Here is a 23,307-nt window from a genome sequence, read left to right on the forward strand (position 1 = left end):
ATTTGGTCCCACTCAAAATCAGTGTAAAATTTACTCTTTGGTCAGTGTCAAGTTTTTTCTACTCAATATTGTGTAAAAAATAACAAAGAAATGTGTAAAATTATTTAACACTGTAGGTTAATCACACTGTTAAGAGTAATATAATTACACAGTATAGAGTTAATTAATCTACAATTTTACTTTAAAAAATGACACTTTAAGTGTAATATTTACTTTTAATTTCTCTACAGTGTTTTGAAAAATATATAAATCATAAGATTCAGTGTTACTAAATTTTAGAACTATCAACTACTATCCAAATAAAAACAAGCACAATAACACTAGATCACAGAACTCACAATTTATTGCAAATATAAAGCATTTCAATGCCATTGAATTTACATTGCAAACACATTTCCTTGTCTCTGACCGAAACATGGATAACATCATAAAAATGTTTACCAGAAAAAGCAATATGGCACGACAAGGAGAGTTGTGTCATTCCCTCCATATGACATTTATATGTCAAAAGGCCTAGGGTAATGCAGGTCGTCAACATGAAAAAAAACAAAATCCTGCTTTGCTCTGATCACCTCATATGCATGGAAATGTTCCTGAAAAGTTACTGTACTTAAAGGCACTGTGAGTAGCAACAGTTTTTCACACATTATCAGAACTGACTCAATCTGATAAAACACGGGCACTTCAGATTCAATTTTGCCACAGATAACCAAGTTTGGGCGATAAACAAAACCATTATGTTTAGCCCAATTAACCTTCATAACCTGAATGCTACTGGGCACTTGCATTGCCATAGCAATTTCAGAACCTCCTTTTACCATATTTAAAGACACCATTTTTCCTGGACCAATGTCTAACCGACCAAAAGTTGTTGAACTTCGCCAACTATATGCCATATGATTCTGATGCTTTTTTGCCAGCGTTTTGGTAATATTTTTAAATGATTTAAGCTGTTTTTTGAAAAAATTATGCTTGCCTTCATACCTCATACACCAACTATGAAGGACAGGCCCAATTTTCTGGATGCAGCAGGGATAGTGGATAAGAAAATGGTGCTTTGGTAAAAGGTTTTTCTGAGGATACAACTTCTTAAACAGTGTGTGGTGATCCACAATTAAATGTTTTAAATATATACATAAACCTTGAGATAACATGGGCGAGAATATAATGTTTATTATTTGAAGTAGTAAAAGAAGCAGGCCCCAGTGTTGGTCAGTAGAAGTTACTAAATCACCAAAGATAAGAGGAACATTCCGAAGTAAGCACCAGGACTGAACTGCATTCAGTCCCAGATCATTAGATCCTTCACCTAAATTAACAGCTACAGGAGAGTTGTGTCATTCCTCCATATGACATTTATATGTCAAAAGGCCTAGGGTAATGCAGGTCGTCAACATGAAAAAAAACAAAATCCTGCTTTGCTCTGATCACCTCATATGCATGGAAATGTTCCTGAAAAGTTACTGTACTTAAAGGCACTGTGAGTAGCAACAGTTTTTCACACATTATCAGAACTGACTCAATCTGATAAAACACGGGCACTTCAGATTCAATTTTGCCACAGATAACCAAGTTTGGGCGATAAACAAAACCATTATGTTTAGCCCAATTAACCTTCATAACCTGAATGCTACTGGGCACTTGCATTGCCATAGCAATTTCAGAACCTCCTTTTACCATATTTAAAGACACCATTTTTCCTGGACCAATGTCTAACCGACCAAAAGTTGTTGAACTTCGCCAACTATATGCCATATGATTCTGATGCTTTTTTGCCAGCGTTTTGGTAATATTTTTAAATGATTTAAGCTGTTTTTTGAAAAAATTATGCTTGCCTTCATACCTCATACACCAACTATGAAGGACAGGCCCAATTTTCTGGATGCAGCGGGGATAGTGGATAAGAAAATGGTGCTTTGGTAAAAGGTTTTTCTGAGGATACAACTTCTTAAACAGTGTGTGGTGATCCACAATTAAATGTTTTAAATATATACATAAACCTTGAGATAACATGGGCGAGAATATAATGTTTATTATTTGAAGTAGTAAAAGAAGCAGGCCCCAGTGTTGGTCAGTAGAAGTTACTAAATCACCAAAGATAAGAGGAACATTCCGAAGTAAGCACCAGGACTGAACTGCATTCAGTCCCAGATCATTAGATCCTTCACCTAAATTAACAGCTACAGGCCTGTTGTTTCTCTCCATGAAACCATAATCAAAACTTTCTATTCTTGAAATTATTTCCGCTGATGTAACAGGTTTTTCCTTCAAATACAGAAATAATAATTTTAATTCGTACTGGCCCACCCCTTCTAACACATCATGCATCACATCAACTGAGAAGTTCTCTGTTGTGTGAAAATACTCCAATGAATTTAATATGCATGACCATTTCACACCAAATACGTATGGAAGGGATGGAAACAAGCTGTTTCTTGACAGTGAGCAGTGTGTATATCTTTGGTGCACAAAACTACTTTGGAAGAATCTTCAGAGAATTCTGTCTGAAAATCCTCCTTTTCCGCTAAACAGAACCTGCAACAGTACCTTGCACTGAAAGACTCCACCAGACCAAACAAACTATGCAAACCCAAATTATCCCCAGTAACCTGTACTACAGTGCCACGAACAGAACCATTGTATAATGGAATCTCAATACCATCACTCTCTAACACTTTAATGTCTCGAACAATGGGAGCAAAAATTTCACTAAAACCATACCGTTTAACATCTTGAGTATGAAATAAGGCACACAGGTGTATGTTAGCTAAGAAAGAATTCCATTTTGGAAAGAAGTTTCTTAAAGTAAAATATACTCCACCCAATTTATGAATACCTCGCTTAGGACCCAGAGGGTTGGTGACCTCAAAGTCATCATAGAACATCTGGATCTGTATTGTCTGCTTCTCAGTTGAGAACAGGGGGTGACTTTTAAAAAAGATCCATCACAAATATCTCTCAGTCTAGAGTCGCTGGTAGCTGAGCTTTGCAACATTTCTGCAACATACTGACTTTTATATATTGACTGCAGTGTAGATAAAATTGAATATACATGAATTTATCTTGAACTACTACCTGATCATATGTTCCAGTCTTTTTTATTTCGTCTTGTGTCAAATCTTGAACCAATCACACTTTCAACTGGTTCTACTATTTCCCACTTGTCAGTCATAAATTTTGATCGCTTGTATTCCGAATTTAAAATTGTGAAAGGATTCTCTAACCCCTCAAAACACGCCTCAACTTTCTTGCACATTTCCGTTTCTCTTTCATTACTAAATACATGCTTTATCACTGTCTCTTTGGCATGCTGACGGATATCTTGAACAATCTCTTCCATGGAAATTACTACAGAATTCAGTGTACTTTGACCAACACCTGCTGTCTTTAGATCAGAAATTACAGCTGAACAACTATTTACAATGTATGGTGAAGATAACTGTGACTGAGCCTCTAAATATTCAGTCGACTTTTCAACATGAGTGTCAGGGATCCACCTGCCACGCCCCCTTTGGTGGCTCTCTATGCCTCCGCTTTCCCTAGAGCTCCAGGTTTAATCACGCACACCTGGAGCTCATCATCGCTCAGGCCTCGACTCTCTCTGGAGCTCCAGGCATAATCACTTCACCCCGCTTCTATATAAGCTCCTCTTTCACTCCCTATCCCCGTTCGTTATTGAATGTGTTGGACGCTACGTACTGGTTGTATGGGTTGTTTGTTTTGTGCTATGGTCTATGTCTTCCGTTCCGTTCTGTCCGGACTCCACAATCCCGTACCGGCCGCGCTTCACCTCCCCGCGCATCTCGGGTCAGCTAGCGCACCTCGGACTCTCCGTGTGCCGTGTGCTTGTGCTTGTATGTGTGTGTGCGCGTGTGCGCGTCTGTGTGTGCTCGTGTGTCTCTCTCTCTCCCTCACACTTGTATTAAAACTCGAGCGAGCTGTACTCCGGCTTCCGCCTTCTGTTTTCGCTCGCACCCTGACAATGAGAAACATTACTTGTATTGACGGTACTTTGAGGATATGAAAGATCATATTCTATAAAATCAACTAAACTGCTTCCATGGCACTTATTAAGATGTTATCTTAAACCAGAAAAACTACCAAAAGTACATGAGCATCCTTCTTGACCACACTTCAGAAAAAGAGTCCTGCCTGTACATAGCCCATGAATTACCTTAAAGTGCTTAACAAGGTTGTTTGGACTTCCATGGTCACTTTTGCAAAGAAAACACTTCATAGCTTTATCTCAACTAACGCACCATTCTTGCCCGCAACTCTGCAACTCTGGGAGTCTCCTTTGTTTCCCCCATGTCGATGTTATAGATGGTTGTTTGGACAAAAGTGCAAAAGCTGCTCAGGGAAGAACTGTATGACGTACCAAAGACGTAATGGGCTTTAAAGAGTTCATCAAAAGCTCCAAGTGAACCTGTTGCCCTGCATGGAAGTGCATACTTGTCAACCACAATGAAGTAGGAGTGAATGGTGCTCTGTGTGGGCTGACTGCTTTGGGTGATGTTGTCTAGATGCTGCTGCACACTGGTTCCAACCTACAACAAAACACATTCAACAGAATTGTTTTGGTGACTAACTTCTGACAATAGATCAGATCACCTCCCACTGTGCACAAGATTGAATTTGTTCACTTTGAAAAATGTTTTTGCTGATAATTTACTCACCCACATGTCAGCCAAGATTCATGTCTTTCTTTCTTCAGTCAAAAATAAATGTAGGTTTTTGAGGAGAACATTTCAGGATTTTTCTCCATATAATGAACCTCCATGGTGACCAATGGTTTGAGGGTTTAAATGAAGGGGCAAATGTCTGTCTTTATGTAGCTTCAAAGACTTGACAATGCCCGCAGAGGAATAAGGGTATTATATAGAGAAACGACTGGCTGTTTTCAAAATAAAAATAATATACTTTTTAACCACACTTGGATCTTTCTGACATCATGACGTAATGCGTGGCGCATCTTGAGATTCTACAACACTTTGTGGTATTTTTGTTTTGAAAACGACTGATCGTTTTTTGCTAAGAAGATAAGATAAGAAGATAAGAACCTTATTTCTCTGCTGGGATCATATTGAGACTTTGAAGCTATACTGAGACAGACTTTCAACCCTCATTTGAACCCTCAAACCGTTGGTCACCATTGAAGTCCATTATATGGAGAAAAATCCTGAAATGTTTTCCTCAAAAACCTTAATTTATTTTCGACTGAAGAAAGAAAGACATAGACCTCTTGGATGACACGGGGGTTAGTAAATAATCAGCAAAAAAAATAAAATTAAGTGAACTAACCCTTTAAGCATACCTTTTGAAATCTGATGAGCTGATCTACAGCTTGAAATGCAGAAAGCTTTCCCGGCCTCTTTCTACCTTGTGCAGATGGTGGTAGCAGATGTAGCAGCAGCAAGATGGCAGACATGTCACTGTCCCAGCCTACAAATAAGTAAATAAAAACCTGGTTTACATTATGCCATAGCATAGCATTCAACATGACAACTTGCACCATTACAAAAATGTACACTACACACCTACATAAGCCACAATAACAAGTAAAACAGTTCCATTCATACCATTCTCAACTTCAGCAGCTGACTCAGCATTGCGCATCAAATCCAAGAGTTCTGTGGTGGGTACAAGTCCATGGCTTTCCTTTATTACTTTTGCTTTAAAAGTGGTTGGCCACTTCTCCAAAAATTTGTTGGCCATGGCCTCACCAAACAGAAATCTGAAATCTTGTTCTATCTGCAATGTAACACACAGAAGTGATGAGTGTTACATAATGCTACATTGGATATTTTGGTGATGCTGTGAATTAAGATGTCATACCAGTCCTGGTGTATCCAGAAATCGTGGGAAGACCAAGAAGACATTTGATGATTTGGCTTCATCGTTGACTATTGCTTGCCGATATATGAAGGTCATTTTCATTTTGTCACGGACAGTCTTTTCATCAGCAGAGTGTCTCAAAACAGCAATAGCTGCTTCCACATCCTCATCAGATGGCTCTCTGTCAAAGGTGGAGGGCTGACGAACACGACCTGGCCCACCAACTTAAGACAAAATAAAATGTTAAAAACTTTCTGTACAATTCACAAGTCAACAATATAATCACATCAATGATCAGTAAACATACCTTTTGGAGATTTGCTGACTGAGGCACCTCTTTCCTCTGCTGTTTTTCTTTGTATGGTCTTCAATCGCCATGCAAGGTATCCTGAACCACTCTCTGGATCGTAGTAATGTTCCTAAGTGATTATAAATACATTTTAAAGGAGTACTATTAACATTTCAAAGAGTGAACATGTGCATAATGTTGCAATAACCCATTCACTTGCATATCCATGTTGTGAGTATGGGTCTTCTAGATAGGGAAACAAAGCTACTATCCCCTGTGCATACATCACTCTGACACTTTTGGGGGGGGAGTCCTAGCATATGAATTCAAAGTTAAAATCACACTCAAATGACATTGCGCAACACAATTTACATAATTAATATTTGTAAAATAATAACAATGTTTATTTACAGCCCAGTGATATGCTTAATGCTTACCCATGTGTTTCTGTCATCTCAGCAGCAAGTATGTTAATCATCTGTCTTCTGGTGGCATCTGTCAGGGATTTGGTTTTTCCATACTCTTGCATAATTTGTTCACTACCAGGCTTTGATGTTAAGATTTTTTCAATCAACTATAGGTGGAAATGTGCTTTCTGTTATTGTAAAACCATATGTGATAATGATGGAAAAACATTGTTATCTAAAGAACATTTCCCATGGTGAAACAACATTCAGATTGGATTTAACAATTTAAGCAACTTGGACTTAGCAATTTCCACCACTTACCGCTTTTGCCTCGTAGTTTATGTGGCGTGGCCTTTTAGGCTGGCTTCCTTTGGCAGCAGCTTCTTCTTCAACAGGGTCACACAGCTTGTAATTCAGGATGACGGTGTCATCAGATGTACCCGAGCATGATGATAACTGAGAGGCACCTGTTCATTATGAAATTGAAACAAAATATAGAAACATATTACAAGAAAAAGTTACGGGTATTTTAAGACAATACATGTTCTCATTCTGGCCTTTAAACTAAACTAATTTATGAATTGTCTAAATAAATACCAAGTCCTCCATTGCTCAGCATGATTCTCAGAGTTCCAGGTGACTCCTTCACTATTTCTTCAAAAACCTCCATGTCAACTTCTGTGTCTGACTGGTCATACACCTTAATGTCTGGCTGCGTGCTTTCTGGTATGCTGAATTTTAGACATGCTGTTTAAACAAATTGAATAAATAAACATGCATTCCCTTCTCACAAGAATCAAGTTCATATATTTAAGTTTGCCTCATGTATTCACTAAATGATGAAAGACAAGTATATGCAGCCAATTTTATGTAAATGAAAAAAAAATGATTATTGACCTAACTAGATATCATAACATAATTGGTTAAAGCTGTATTATTTTGTCATTGCGTGATGTATATGCTGTATCTTTAACCTAATGTACCCACCTTCTTTCAAGAAAGCATTGAATGTCAGCTCAGACAGCTTGACGTATTTCTGCTCTTTCCGAATTGAACACGCAACAGCATTTTGCCCCTGTTAACAAAGAAAATATATATTCAAAATCATAATTCAGGGCTGGTTCAACTAAGAGTTACCTATCCATTTCTCACATGCACTATACATTACTTATATGTTACACTGCAATTACAAATGGCGGCTGAAGACAAAGTTGTGCTGGTTGAATATAACGTTTATTTTCTACAAATTAAAGCTAGTTAAAGTTAAGAGGCACAGTCTCAAATTAGCTACCAAATAACTGTGCCAAAGTTAGCTAGCTCATTGGCTATTTTAGTTCGAACAGTAATCCGTTAAAATTGTTAAGCCATGTTAAACAAACACGTCATGCAATCAGTGATCTAAGTTATCGTTATATAAGACCAACATTAACTATCAGATGCATGCTAACGTTACCAGTATATAAAAAAACCTAGATGAACGTTGCCTGGGAAGCTAAAAAATACATTAGCTAAGAATAGCTATTAACTGTATTAAATCTTTTGTTGTTATAGTGACGGAGTTAACGTTATTTTACGCATAAAACATTCTGACCAACTTCATTCGTGAAAATATTGCAACAAATTAAGGAACAGTTTGGCAGAGTACGGGTTGCTATAACTTGTAATATGACCTCAACTAATATCAGCACACTTTAAAATTATGTAAAGTTAAAAAATACCGTTTTGGTGTGGACAACAAAGGATATTACTTACCTAGCAATATCAGTGACCTAGCGTTGCTCCTTCACAATCTTCCTCCACCGAAATTCGTGCTAAACGTTTGAGAAGCGCAGCAGAGTGGCGGGTATTCATCACTGTTGTAGAGTTAAAATTGTCACTGCGTTTCTGCAGATTTTTACACTCACTTTTAACTCCATTGATAGAGCAACTTTACTCCCCAAAGTGTTGAAAATACTCTATCTGGGTTAAAATAACTTTACTCTGAAATATTAACACCCCATTTTTTACTGTGCAGCCAACAGCTCACCTGCTCAGTAATGAAGTTGTTCCCATCCACGGTTTCAGGAAGAAAATCAGCCCAGCTCAGTTTAGAGTCCCTCCATAAGGCCTCCACTTCCTTTTGGCTCTAAAGTAAAGAAAAACACAGCAATGACTTGAACACAAAAGAACCTTTTTCAACTAGTATGACAAAACACTTTCCTTTTTTCAGTCATGTTCTATAGAAGATCTCACAGCTCACCATTTGTTTGCAGAGAAGCTGCAATATTTCTGCAAATAATATGCCGGCTCTTGCCACAGGAAGTAGTGGTTTGCTAAATTCACTGGAATTCACAAGAAATCAACAATTAAAAACAAACACCAACTTCCTTTACAGCAAAAAATGTATATGTAAAGTCTCAAATGTAACTGTAAATACATTAATAATTCTCTCAAAGAGATTCCTCCTTCCCGAAGCACAGGATTAACGAGCTCCGCTATGTACTGCCATACATAAGGAATGTCAATCGCCATATCATCTGCTATCTCGAGGGTTTCTGAGAACCTGTGTAAACAAGGATAGGTAAGAAAATGGGGGAAAGAGAGCAAAAAGAAACACAGACAAAAGTCTTATTAAAGGATTCTGATTCTCTTATAAAATTCTCTGAAAATGACCAAATGTAAACGCAAGCGTATTCATAATAATGTTACAATAACCCCATTGGGTGTAAATATGTCATCAAGCTGTGGACATCTCATGACGCAGACAGTAGTGTCTCTGGCGCCAGTGGGAGACGGAGCTGTGTGGTGCAGCAATGTCACTCACCCTTTAAAGAAACTGTTGTACATGCATTACGTTACTGTGTTTGTTTGTTTGTGTTTGTTTCACACAAGGCTTTAGAGGATGACGAGTGGACGTCTCGTCTGTGGCGTTTGGCAGCACTGGGGTTTGGCTCTGAAGCTGGAAACACACCTGCTCCCCGTCAGAAGAAATGGTTGGATCTGTTTTATAAGGTTTGTGCAGACAAAAATGTGCATGAGAACATGATTAAACACAGGTACCATAACCTAAAGGTCTTTATTTGTACAGAGGAGAAATGTCCAGTGCAGGTCCACGGCCAGTCGAAATTTTTAGGTGGACCACAGAAACGTCTTTGTGGATTCCACCCTCCTAAAGTGTTCATGTCAGACTTTCAGGTGATCATCTCTTTCATGTCACGTCACTGTGGACCTGCACAACTATATTTGTGACCACACTCATGTGCTTTAAATGTCCTCTGCTGTGGGATGCAGAAATAATTGTTGCAATATTTCTTTTCATTTACAAAATCTCAATAAAGTGATGTTTATGCAACAAAATGCACTGGAAGAAAGACAGACAGGCAAAAGTTCACCAAGCAGAGCTTCTTTATTTTCTTTCGTTTTCACCCTGGCGTTTTCCTTTCCAGTGCTCACACCAGGGTTCTCGTGTTTCTCCTCTTTATTGGCGTCACCAGACTGAAACAGAGCACTGATTAGTCTCATCAGCTGCAGGTGTTTCTTACCGCTCGTGCCGTCCGGCTCCGCCTCCACTCGCGCACCGCTGCTACAGTTTACATCCCTAATCATATAGAACAATATCTGCTTTATCTATTCCCATTTCTCATCCAGTGATCAAATAGTGGAAGCACTGAGATCATTGTAAAAGACTTTGGTTTTTGCTCAGGTGTGTTAAAGTGTATTATATTTATAGATCTTCATTTCACTTCACTTCTGCCCTCAGACTCTCACTAGTGTACAGAGATGATTGTGGATTAAACATATTAATGTGTGAATGTTAGATTTTTAATGTTTCTTCTTATTTAAATCTGTAAAAAATATCAAGACTAAAAGGTAAATAAAACCTGTGTTCCACACTCTTTATTGTTCTTTTACCAGGTCGTAAGTGTTCCACCTGCTGCAAGTGTTCCACCTGCTGCAAGTGTTCCACCTGCTGCAAGTGTTCCACCTGCTGCAAGTGTTCCACCTGCTGCAAGTGTTCCACCTGCTGCAAGTGTTCCACCTGCTGCAAGTGTTCCACCTGCTGCAAGTGTTCCACCTGCTGCAAGTGTTCCACCTGCTGCAAGTGTTCCACCTGCTGCAAGTGTTCCACCTGCTTTACTCCACTCCTACTGCTGTAGCGCCCCCTACCTCCACCCCCACCATTATACAGCCTGCACTTTTATGTCATTTAAAAGACCTTTATATGTCATTATCATCATCATTATGTTTAAGTTCATAATATACAATATGTGTCTTTACAGCCTGGTAGTCAAAGTCCATCTCCTTCATCCAGTCCTTCATCTGCATCCAGTCCTGCTGTTTCTTCCAGTTCTGCTCCTTTAATTATTTCTTGCTGGTGTTCTAAGCGACTCATTTTACTGTTTATTTGTGTGGATTTACTACTATTATAATCTATAGTTATTTATGATTAGGTTGTTTTAATCCCAATTAGGGATTTTTTATCATTGTATTTGATTATATCTATTGTTAAATAACCTTTATTAATATATACATCGTTTTGTAATATTTGTATTTTGTGTGTTTGCATCTATTATAATTTATCATTTGACATTTTTGTAGCATTTTCAGTAATTAAAAATAAAATGTTTTATCATTCATAAAACAGTGACTCGTGAATTATTCTGTGAAACTGCTGAACACATTATCATCTTCATTATTATTATTAAGTAGAATATAAATAAATAAATACAAAACATGTGCTATATAATAAAGTTTTGTTAAAAATGTTAAAGGTTAAATAAGTACATTAAGAAAATAAATATACATCCATTTTATGCCCCTTTATTGGAAAAATTAGTCAAATCATACAGATATTAATTAACATGAGTGACAAGTGATGTATTTTCATTCACATCATCAGTAGTTTTGTGCACTATTGGGGGATTTATAAACATCAATCTGCCAAAACCATAACAAATGTCCATCATCTATCCATTTCTCACATGCACTATACATTACTTATATGTTACACTGCAATTACAAATGGCGGCTGAAGACAAAGTTGTGCTGGTTGAATATAACGTTTATTTTCTACAAATTAAAGCTAGTTAAAGTTAAGAGGCACAGTCTCAAATTAGCTACCAAATAACTGTGCCAAAGTTAGCTAGCTCATTGGCTATTTTAGTTCGAACAGTAATCCGTTAAAATTGTTAAGCCATGTTAAACAAACACGTCATGCAATCAGTGATCTAAGTTATCGTTATATAAGACCAACATTAACTATCAGATGCATGCTAACGTTACCAGTATATAAAAAAACCTAGATGAACGTTGCCTGGGAAGCTAAAAAATACATTAGCTAAGAATAGCTATTAACTGTATTAAATCTTTTGTTGTTATAGTGACGGAGTTAACGTTATTTTACGCATAAAACATTCTGACCAACTTCATTCGTGAAAATATTGCAACAAATTAAGGAACAGTTTGGCAGAGTACGGGTTGCTATAACTTGTAATATGACCTCAACTAATATCAGCACACTTTAAAATTATGTAAAGTTAAAAAATACCGTTTTGGTGTGGACAACAAAGGATATTACTTACCTAGCAATATCAGTGACCTAGCGTTGCTCCTTCACAATCTTCCTCCACCGAAATTCGTGCTAAACGTTTGAGAAGCGCAGCAGAGTGGCGGGTATTCATCACTGTTGTAGAGTTAAAATTGTCACTGCGTTTCTGCAGATTTTTACACTCACTTTTAACTCCATTGATAGAGCAACTTTACTCCCCAAAGTGTTGAAAATACTCTATCTGGGTTAAAATAACTTTACTCTGAAATATTAACACCCCATTTTTTACTGTGCAGCCAACAGCTCACCTGCTCAGTAATGAAGTTGTTCCCATCCACGGTTTCAGGAAGAAAATCAGCCCAGCTCAGTTTAGAGTCCCTCCATAAGGCCTCCACTTCCTTTTGGCTCTAAAGTAAAGAAAAACACAGCAATGACTTGAACACAAAAGAACCTTTTTCAACTAGTATGACAAAACACTTTCCTTTTTTCAGTCATGTTCTATAGAAGATCTCACAGCTCACCATTTGTTTGCAGAGAAGCTGCAATATTTCTGCAAATAATATGCCGGCTCTTGCCACAGGAAGTAGTGGTTTGCTAAATTCACTGGAATTCACAAGAAATCAACAATTAAAAACAAACACCAACTTCCTTTACAGCAAAAAATGTATATGTAAAGTCTCAAATGTAACTGTAAATACATTAATAATTCTCTCAAAGAGATTCCTCCTTCCCGAAGCACAGGATTAACGAGCTCCGCTATGTACTGCCATACATAAGGAATGTCAATCGCCATATCATCTGCTATCTCGAGGGTTTCTGAGAACCTGTGTAAACAAGGATAGGTAAGAAAATGGGGGAAAGAGAGCAAAAAGAAACACAGACAAAAGTCTTATTAAAGGATTCTGATTCTCTTATAAAATTCTCTGAAAATGACCAAATGTAAACGCAAGCGTATTCATAATAATGTTACAATAACCCCATTGGGTGTAAATATGTCATCAAGCTGTGGACATCTCATGACGCAGACAGTAGTGTCTCTGGCGCCAGTGGGAGACGGAGCTGTGTGGTGCAGCAATGTCACTCACCCTTTAAAGAAACTGTTGTACATGCATTACGTTACTGTGTTTGTTTGTTTGTGTTTGTTTCACACAAGGCTTTAGAGGATGACGAGTGGACGTCTCGTCTGTGGCAGTAGAGGACGATGAGTGGACGTCTCGTCTGCAGCGGTAGAGGATGAGTGGGCGTCTCGTCTGCGGCGGTAGAGGACGATGAGTGGACGTCTTGTCTGAGGCGGTAGAGGACGATGAGTGGACGTCTCGTCTGAGGCAGTAGAGGACGATGAGTGGACGTCTCGTCTGTGGCGTTTGGCAGCACTGGGGTTTGGCTCTGAAGCTGGAAACACACCTGCTCCCCGTCAGAAGAAATGGTTGGATCTGTTTTATAAGGTTTGTGCAGACAAAAATGTGCATGAGAACATGATTAAACACAGGTACCATAACCTAAAGGTCTTTATTTGTACAGAGTGAGAAATGTCCAGTGCAGGTCCACGGCCAGTCGAAATTTTTAGGTGGACCACAGAAACGTCTTTGTGGATTCCACCCTCCTAAAGTGTTCATGTCAGACTTTCAGGTGATCATCTCTTTCATGTCACGTCACTGTGGACCTGCACAACTATATTTGTGACCACACTCATGTGCTTTAAATGTCCTCTGCTGTGGGATGCAGAAATAATTGTTGCAATATTTCTTTTCATTTACAAAATCTCAATAAAGTGATGTTTATGCAACAAAATGCACTGGAAGAAAGACAGACAGGCAAAAGTTCACCAAGCAGAGCTTCTTTATTTTCTTTCGTTTTCACCCTGGCGTTTTCCTTTCCAGTGCTCACACCAGGGTTCTCGTGTTTCTCCTCTTTATTGGCGTCACCAGACTGAAACAGAGCACTGATTAGTCTCATCAGCTGCAGGTGTTTCTTACCGCTCGTGCCGTCCGGCTCCGCCTCCACTCGCGCACCGCTGCTACAGTTTACATCCCTAATCATATAGAACAATATCTGCTTTATCTATTCCCATTTCTCATCCAGTGATCAAATAGTGGAAGCACTGAGATCATTGTAAAAGACTTTGGTTTTTGCTCAGGTGTGTTAAAGTGTATTATATTTATAGATCTTCATTTCACTTCACTTCTGCCCTCAGACTCTCACTAGTGTACAGAGATGATTGTGGATTAAACATATTAATGTGTGAATGTTAGATTTTTAATGTTTCTTCTTATTTAAATCTGTAAAAAATATCAAGACTAAAAGGTAAATAAAACCTGTGTTCCACACTCTTTATTGTTCTTTTACCAGGTCGTAAGTGTTCCACCTGCTGCAAGTGTTCCACCTGCTGCAAGTGTTCCACCTGCTGCAAGTGTTCCACCTGCTGCAAGTGTTCCACCTGCTTTACTCCACTCCTACTGCTGTAGCGCCCCCTACCTCCACCCCCACCATTATACAGCCTGCACTTTTATGTCATTTAAAAAGACCTTTATATGTCATTATCATCATCATTATGTTTAAGTTCATAATATACAATATGTGTCTTTACAGCCTGGTAGTCAAAGTCCATCTCCTTCATCCAGTCCTTCATCTGCATCCAGTCCTGCTGTTTCTTCCAGTTCTGCTCCTTTAATTATTTCTTGCTGGTGTTCTAAGCGACTCATTTTACTGTTTATTTGTGTGGATTTACTACTATTATAATCTATAGTTATTTATGATTAGGTTGTTTTAATCCCAATTAGGGATTTTTTATCATTGTATTTGATTATATCTATTGTTAAATAACTTTTATTAATATATACATTGTTTTGTAATATTTGTATTTTTGTGTGTTTGCATCTATTATAATTTATCATTTGACATTTTTGTAGCTTTGTCAGTAATTAAAAATAAAATGTTTTATCATTCATAAAACAGTGACTCGTGAATTATTCTGTGAAACTGCTGAACACATTATCATCTTCATTATTATTATTATTATTATTATTATTATTATTATTATTATTATTATTATTATTATTATTATTATTATTATTATTATTATTATTATTATTATTATTATTATTAAGTAGAATATAAATAAATAAATACAAAACATGTGCTATATAATAAAGTTTTGTTAAAAATGTTAAAGGTTAAATAAGTACATTAAGAAAATAAATATACATCCATTTTATGCCCCTTTATTGGAAAAATTAGTCAAATCATACAGATATTAATTAACATGAGTGACAAGTGATGTATTTTCATTCACATCATCAGTAGTTTTGTGCACTATTGGGGGATTTATAAACATCAATCTGCCATAAACCATAACAAATGTCCATCATCTATCCATTTCCTTTCTCTTTTTCCTCTATTCCCTTCTTCCCTTTCTTTTCCCCTCTTCCCACCCCTTAACAGACTATTGATCTCCAGCTTCACACAGCTCACATCCTCAACTCTCAGTCTCACAATCATCTCCACTGTTTTGAGCGTGTTAAGCTCCAGGTTTTTATGACTGCACCATGTCTCTCAGGTCTTTCTTCACTGAAGCAGGGTCGTTGGCTGAAACTGATTTTACATGATGAGGATTAATCTTTCTCATATTAATGAACTAATCATGTACTACAGTATTTAAAAAGCACTTGTATTCCTCTCAACCGAGAACAGAAAGCTGAGGGTACATTGGGAACAAGTTTCCCAAAACTGTATAGTTGCAATCTGGAAAACCTCGAATCGATATTTGAAAAGAACTTAAAATCCTGTCAAACATGAATGAGGTTTATGTATTTGTCACAAATTGTTACTCAATCATGAAAATAAATAAACAGCTTTTCTTGTTTCCGCATTGTGCTTGTAACATAAATGGACAATAGGAATTCCAAAATTAGAAGAGGACTCCAATGTAAATAGAAAAAGTTTTCATGATAAGTCCTTTAAAAAATAAATAGTAAATATGAAAACAAAAATAAAAGTAAATATAAAATAACCATATCGTTCCAATTCATACTGGATCGGTCGAGATTCGGGTTACCAATGACCGACACAGCTACTGGAGGAAGTTCAGGATCCAGGATTGAGGTGTTAAAGTTTAAGACTTTATGCAGTAGAAATAAATTTACATGGAAGTTTGCAATAACACAGTCCACACACAGTCTTTATAAACCCTCTTCAGCTACATGTGTAACGCCCACATTCCTCATTATTCTCTAAAAAGTAGCATGTAATTCTTTAATGGGCGCTTCATGACCCTCTGTCCCATCCACAACTTCATCTCTTGGCTGTCTGTTCTTCTGACACATTTATTACCCTTGATAAATCAGCCTTCAAGAATAAGAGATGTTGTGCTCATTACTGCTTCATTACTGCTGATTCTAATCACACATTCAGCACTTCCTTATATACCGACCATAATCACAGTGTTAATGATCAGTGTAATTACTGTAAACATATAAATGCTGTGGTGACCCCCGTGTGTAATGCTGCATGATGGCACTGCTGGAGGATTACGCCAATGGAAGATTAAGGAGAAAAGAGTCTCCAGGGACCATGATGATTTCTGGGCCCATGATGATGACTGGATAATAAGCTGATTTAGATTCCTACAGCTGTGCTCCTGGATCTATGTGCTGAATTGGGTCCAGTACTACAGAGGGAAACACACCGGAACCATGCCATCCCCGTCCAAATACAGGTCCTCACCACTCTGGGATTATTGACAACAGGTTGTTTTAGTGGGAAATGGCAGACAGGGAAATACTTTATATAAATATTATATATAATTAACTTTTTCACAAAGACCTTTTTTGGATATAATATAATTCTCTTTAATCTCATGCTATAGGTCTGGTATCTGCCCCTGAGTGTCATAATGCCTGTCATTTTGGATGTTATTATTAAGGTGGGTAGTCGATACATCAGGTTTCCATTCACTGTGGCACACTGACCTGCTTCAGCACATGATTCCTTTATCCTGACACATAGCAGTGTAGGGAACAGACTACAGGCAGCTGCAGGATGTGATGACTGGCTTCTTGTTGAGTTTAACAACATGTAGAAATTGTAAACATTGTCCTGATGTAGTCTATAATATGACAGGTGACAGAGGCTTCACCCCTCAGACGCTCCTCACCTCCTTAAATGCAGATGTGGAGCTCTGGATGTATCAGCTGACAGATTTCTATATTTCTACATTTCTATGACCCCGAGCCACAGCCCCCTGCCCCACAAGAGCGATATCAACAAGATGCAAGAATCCATGAGGAGGTCATACGGCTTTTGTAAGGAAGACAAAAATCATGGTTTAACTTTATCTTTTAATAATTGTGCAATTTTACTTTTGTCACATTTTTTGTGACAAAGTTTATCATGTGGATTTTAATTATTTAGTTTAAAAGCATCCTCCAGTTGAGAAACACTGATTTAGAATCAGGATTTAAATGATGTCGAACACTTCAATAAACAAGTGATTTCATATTTTAGATTTTTATTGATTTTATTAATTATTATTGGACATGGAGAGGTTTAGTTTTCAGTTCCTGTCCTTGATGTCCAGACTCACTTGCCTTTTTTTTTTCTCTTTTTACTTTTTTTTACTGGAATGGGTGATAGTCTTCTGATCCAGCGGCAGGGGAACAGATATAGAACTGTGAGACTTTAGTGCAGACCATACCGCATTCTGACGCCTGGAATGACCACTGTGAAGATTCGATGAGAATACCATTGAGTCTGTTGTGATTATGTAAGATTTGCGACAAAGGATAGGACGACAATTCCAATCACGATGTTTCGCTGGTTCAGTTGTCCATAGAACATAGCCACAGAAGGTGATGGTGTAGTATGTTACAAAGGTGCTTTGCATGACGAATTCCGTAAAGAGAAAACTGTGAGTGGTCGGAGCAACCAGTAAACGTGAAGGAACTCCAAAAGATTGGGCAAGGGTAATAACCCTACGCACATGATAGATACGGGTGATCAGCTGAAGTCCTGCAGGAAGATCATAGACAGAGTTCTGGATGGAATCTAGCCACATTCCCTCTGGGGAGAACATGTCAGCGTGGAGCAGAATGTCCATCACTGGTCTGAACCGGTCCGCATCAGTTTCCCAAACGAATTCGTCCTTTTCCGGAGGAAACCTGTACCACTCACGGGGTCCATTACGGCACCGTTCACCTAAAGGACAGGTGGGCTGCTGCGCACACCACAGGCAATGCTGGGGAAAAATGGACACGAGGGTAAAACAAGCATTGCAGGGAGCTTCTAAAGTGTCAAAGTTGAAGCGATACCCCTCAGCACATGCTTCCCTGTACGCACACGTGCGTTGATGCAGACGCCTTATATATTCAAACTCTGCCATGTTCCTGCACACAGCATAAAATACACACAACAACAACATGATTTATACAATATAATCAAAGAATCAGAATTAAAGCATAGAAAGAGTTTAGTGATTTTAGTTATAAGGAAACGTTTGTTACAGTCATTTTTTCTTATTGACTAGGGCCATAATCCCTCCATCCAAATCCACATAGATGTTTTGATCCATATCTGTGGAGATGTTTTCTGTAGAAGACTCTTCACCTGTAATTTTATACACTGGGAGCTGTACGTATTGTCTAAACAATGACAAGGAATTCCACAACAGATAAAACATGCCACGGCTGTAAGGAAGACAAAATCATGGTTTAACTTTATCTTTTAATAATTGTGCAATTTTACTTTTGTCACATTTTTTGTGACAAAGTTTATCATGTGGATTTTAATTATTTAGCTTAAAAGCATCCTCCAGTTGAGAAACACTGATTTAGAATCAGGATTTAAATGATGTCGAACACTTCAATAAACAAGTGATTTCATATTTTAGATTTTTATTGATTTTATTAATTATTATTGGACATGGAGAGGTTTAGTTTTCAGTTCCTGTCCTTGATGTCCAGACTCACTTGCCTTTTTTTTTTCTCTTTTTACTTTTTTTTACTGGAATGGGTGATAGTCTTCTGATCCAGCGGCAGGGGAACAGATATAGAACTGTGAGACTTTAGTGCAGACCATACCGCATTCTGACGCCTGGAATGACCACTGTGAAGATTCGATGAGAATACCATTGAGTCTGTTGTGATTATGTAAGATTTGCGACAAAGGATAGGACGACAATTCCAATCACGATGTTTCGCTGGTTCAGTTGTCCATAGAACATAGCCACAGAAGGTGATGGTGTAGTATGTTACAAAGGTGCTTTGCATGACGAATTCCGTAAAGAGAAAACTGTGAGTGGTCGGAGCAACCAGTAAACGTGAAGGAACTCCAAAAGATTGGGCAAGGGTAATAACCCTACGCACATGATAGATACGGGTGATCAGCTGAAGTCCTGCAGGAAGATCATAGACAGAGTTCTGGATGGAATCTAGCCACATTCCCTCTGGGGAGAACATGTCAGCGTGGAGCAGAATGTCCATCACTGGTCTGAACCGGTCCGCATCAGTTTCCCAAACGAATTCGTCCTTTTCCGGAGGAAACCTGTACCACTCACGGGGTCCATTACGGCACCGTTCACCTAAAGGACAGGTGGGCTGCTGCGCACACCACAGGCAATGCTGGGGAAAAATGGACACGAGGGTAAAACAAGCATTGCAGGGAGCTTCTAAAGTGTCAAAGTTGAAGCGATACCCCTCAGCACATGCTTCCCTGTACGCACACGTGCGTTGATGCAGACGCCTTATATATTCAAACTCTGCCATGTTCCTGCACACAGCATAAAATACACACAACAACAACATGATTTATACCATATAATCAAAGAATCAGAATTAAAGCATAGAAAGAGTTTAGTGATTTTAGTTATAAGGAAACGTTTGTTACAGTCATTTTTTCTTATTGACTAGGGCCATAATCCCTCCATCCAAATCCACATAGATGTTTTGATCCATATCTGTGGAGATGTTTTCTGTAGAAGACTCTTCACCTGTAATTTTATACACTGGGAGCTGTACGTATTGTCTAAACAATGACAAGGAATTCCACAACAGATAAAACATGCCACGGCTGCAAGGATTATTAAAATTGTAGTCCCAGTCTGACCCTATTCTACTCTATTTATTAGTATATTATGTTAATTATACTTGGAGTAAACAGGTTACATGAGTTTGATTAAATATACTATACTTATCACCAGTGTTGTGCTGGTTAATAAAAATAGTAACTAGTTACAGTTACTCGTTACTTTATTCAAAAGTAACTCAATTATTTTGTTGATTATTTACACCAAAAGTAATGCGTTACTGTTAAAAGTAACTTTTACTTTTTAAAGAACCTTCTTTAATGTTCTCATTAATGCCCTTTTATGTGTTATGGTCTACAAACACAAAACTGACTCAAACACAAAGTCTTTTTAACACACTATTTTATTGAAGTCAGACCAACACAAACTGAATATATCACAAGGATTTCTGAAATTAATAACAAAACATGCTGAATAATATATTCACAATCAAAAACTAAAGTGGCTTCTGCATCATAAAAGCTGTTGTGTTGAGCTCTTAAAATGTTCCTTTCACAGCTGAAGTATGAAAACTATCAACAATGTAGAACAGAACACCGGGTTAGCTTCTAGCTTCTAGCTCCTCAGGCATGGAGTTTCTGGAGGTGTTGCTATCGCAGTAGATACGAGCTTCAAACCAGAAAGACACAGCTTACATTAGACTAAAAAGTTTTTGTCTTTATACTCAACTAAAGTGAAATAATGAGCATATTTCCACTTTGAGAAACTCGTCTCGACTCGCCATTACTGCAGCACAGACCTGAATAAACAGAGACACGCCCACAGTGCGTCTTCTTCGTGTTTGCAGTGGTTCATCCACCAATCCTACAGTGCGTCTCTGCTGTAAACAGGTTAGACTGTAGTCTACACTTCAGCCCAAATTCATTCATTTAAAAAAGTAACAGGTAACGCATCATATGGTAACGGTAACGAGTTACTTTTTAAAGAACCTTCTTTAATGTTCCCATTAATGCCCTTTTATGTGTTATGGTCTACAAACACAAAACTGACTTAAACACAAAGTCATTTTAAACACTATTTTATTAAAGTCAGAGCAGCACAAACTGAATATATCACAAGCATTTCTGAAATAAATAACAAAACAAGCTGAATAATATATTCACAATCAAAAACTAAAGTGGCTTCTGCATCATAAAAGCTGTTGTGTTGAGCTCTTAAAAATGTTCCTTTCACAGCTGAAGTATGAAAACTATCAACAATGTAGAACAGAACACCGGGTTAGCTTCTAGCTTCTAGCTCCTCAGGCATGGAGTTTCTGGAGGTGTTGCTATCGCAGTAGATACGAGCTTCAAACCAGAAAGACACAGCTTACATTAGACTAAAAAGTTTTTGTCTTTATACTCAACTAAAGTGAAATAAATGCATATTTCCACTTTGAGAAACTCGTCTTGCTCTCGCCTCGACTCGCCATTACTGCCGCACAGACCTGAATAAACAGAGACACGCCCACAGTGCGTCTTCTTCGTGTTTACAGTGGTTCATCCTCCAATCCTACAATGCGTCGCTGCTGTAAACAGGTCAGACTGTAGTCTACACTTCAGCCCAAATTCATTCATTTAAAAAAGTAACAGGTAACGCATCATATGGTAACGGTAACGGAGTTACTTTATTTTTAACACGCACCAGGACGCCGCTGTTACGTGTCTGTGCTGTTTTCTTCTACTCCCCCCTCCTTGTGTTGGCTCTGTCTTCAGCTCTCTACTATATGTAGGTGGAGTCACCTGGGAAAAAAGGACCAATGAAGAGCAAGAGCCTGACCAGAGGAGGCGGAGCCTACAGTTCAAAAGCAGCCACCTGAAGTGACCACTGTTTGCTGGTGTAAATTAACAATAGATTAAATGAAAAGGGGTATAAGTTATCATGATAAATTATATATCATTCTAAAGGTCTAAGCCTCAAGCATCGATTTTAGATCACTGTTTTTCAATGGAACGCTTATAACGAATGTATTTCCTAAATTTGTGTAAACAATACACACAAACAACATGCATAAAAAACAGTACTTACACTATAATTGTAATAACGAGTCACAAACGCATCCAAACGCACAATTGCTGCAAATTCCTGTTTATTTGGAAAGATAAGGTTCCACTGAACAACATACTGTAGAGCATTTTTGGTCTTTTGTTTGTTTTTTTTGTATCGTTTTAGAGTAACTTTCGCATAAAGAACGACATCTTGGTGGTAAAAAATAAATATGGCTGGTAGAATATAGTTTTAATAAACAAATGAGAGTAACCACTAAAAAAAGACAAAGACAGGTAGAATCTTATCAGTGATACAACTGAACTCTGCAGGTGTTTGTGGAGACGTTTTGCTTTGCACCACCTTTCATTTCCAGTCTTTTATTTTCAGCCAGTAGCAGTGTGGAAACAACATGTTCCATAGAAAATGTAACCAATGAGTGCAGGATTTTAACGATACATGGGAGGTTTTTATTCCCCGTGTGGGCGAGTTCTTAGTTTTATTCATCTTTAGAAGCTCTTAGTGGTGAAAGAGCGCGTGACGTGCACTGTGACGCACCTGGCAGGAAGTGGAATGCAGCTCTTTCAGCTCGTGATAACTGAGCTTTGTTTACAAGAAATAAAAAAGGAAAGAAAAAGCGACAGCGACCTGGTGATCTGCATGTGGATGGAAAATCTGAGTCTATTTTACATCTGTGAGGGAGAAAAGGACCAGAAATATTCTCAGATAAATGTTTGTAGAAATCTACATGTTAATGATATCTTCATAAAATGTTAAATATACATACATGATACATGTGACTTTAACCCAGTACTTTATTCAAGTACATCATTTATATAGAAACACGGTACACAGAGTATTGCATGATGGATTCTCTACATAAACATAAAAATATTGTTATTCATAACCATAAAGAATTTTTCTTTCCACAGGAATGAAAGTGTTGAAAACCAGCTTCTGGCACTTAAAGGTATCTATAGTGTTGATGTTTATGTCTTCAGTGTGTAAGACGATACAAGCACATTATTACTGCATGATACGCTTTTATCAAATAAACATATAATATCATTAGTGTGATCTGAGCAGCTTTCATTTCATTTAGTAAATTATTTTACACAACACACCTTTAACATGTACAGAAATGATCAGATTGTAGACTGTATTCATTATGCAGAGATAAAACATGCAGCTTTGTTCTATTATTTAT

General features: G+C 37.8%; 2 protein-coding genes, 2 long non-coding RNA genes and 1 pseudogene across 8 annotated transcripts in view; 1 reads left to right on the top strand and 4 right to left on the bottom strand.

Moving 5' to 3' along the window:
• Positions 1–23,307, bottom strand: part of LOC124384578 (zinc finger protein 850-like) — a 1,373,244-nt gene that overhangs the window by 122,867 nt on the left and 1,227,070 nt on the right. The gene's annotated exons all lie outside the window — the stretch shown is intronic.
• The window catches only part of LOC124384668, a 920,651-nt pseudogene that overhangs the window by 113,065 nt on the left and 784,279 nt on the right, over positions 1–23,307 (top strand).
• Positions 1,025–7,578, bottom strand: LOC124384599. Of its 5 annotated transcripts, none has more exons than XR_006925419.1 (8): positions 7,519–7,578; positions 7,129–7,278; positions 6,853–6,998; positions 6,143–6,698; positions 5,580–6,059; positions 5,315–5,442; positions 2,169–4,547; positions 1,025–1,309 (listed from the first exon to the last, which is right to left on the bottom strand). XR_006925419.1 is itself a non-coding variant. In XM_046847587.1 (8 exons), exon 8 carries the CDS (start codon positions 2,326–2,328, stop codon positions 1,357–1,359), a length of 972 nt encoding a protein of 323 aa, XP_046703543.1. In that variant the 5' UTR covers positions 2,329–4,547; positions 5,315–5,442; positions 5,580–6,059; positions 6,143–6,254; positions 6,562–6,698; positions 6,853–6,998; positions 7,129–7,278; positions 7,519–7,578; the 3' UTR covers positions 1,355–1,356. The 5 variants fall into 5 exon arrangements, 4 of the variants coding, with proteins under 4 accessions (XP_046703543.1, XP_046703541.1, XP_046703540.1 ...); XM_046847587.1 differs by lacking the exon at positions 1,025–1,309 and having other exon boundaries at positions 1,355–4,547; positions 6,143–6,254; positions 6,562–6,698; XM_046847585.1 differs by lacking the exon at positions 1,025–1,309 and having other exon boundaries at positions 1,355–4,547; positions 5,580–5,751; positions 5,836–6,059.
• On the bottom strand, positions 7,753–9,349 carry LOC124384761. The gene is made up of 3 exons (XR_006925575.1): positions 9,335–9,349; positions 8,948–9,073; positions 7,753–8,656 (listed from the first exon to the last, which is right to left on the bottom strand). It is a non-coding gene; the product is annotated as an uncharacterized LOC124384761 (long non-coding RNA).
• On the bottom strand, positions 11,562–13,158 carry LOC124384759. The gene is made up of 3 exons (XR_006925572.1): positions 13,144–13,158; positions 12,757–12,882; positions 11,562–12,465 (listed from the first exon to the last, which is right to left on the bottom strand). It is a non-coding gene; the product is annotated as an uncharacterized LOC124384759 (long non-coding RNA).

This window comes from Silurus meridionalis, chromosome 4, assembly GCF_014805685.1.
Source record: "Silurus meridionalis isolate SWU-2019-XX chromosome 4, ASM1480568v1, whole genome shotgun sequence".
NCBI lineage: Eukaryota > Metazoa > Chordata > Actinopteri > Siluriformes > Siluridae > Silurus > Silurus meridionalis.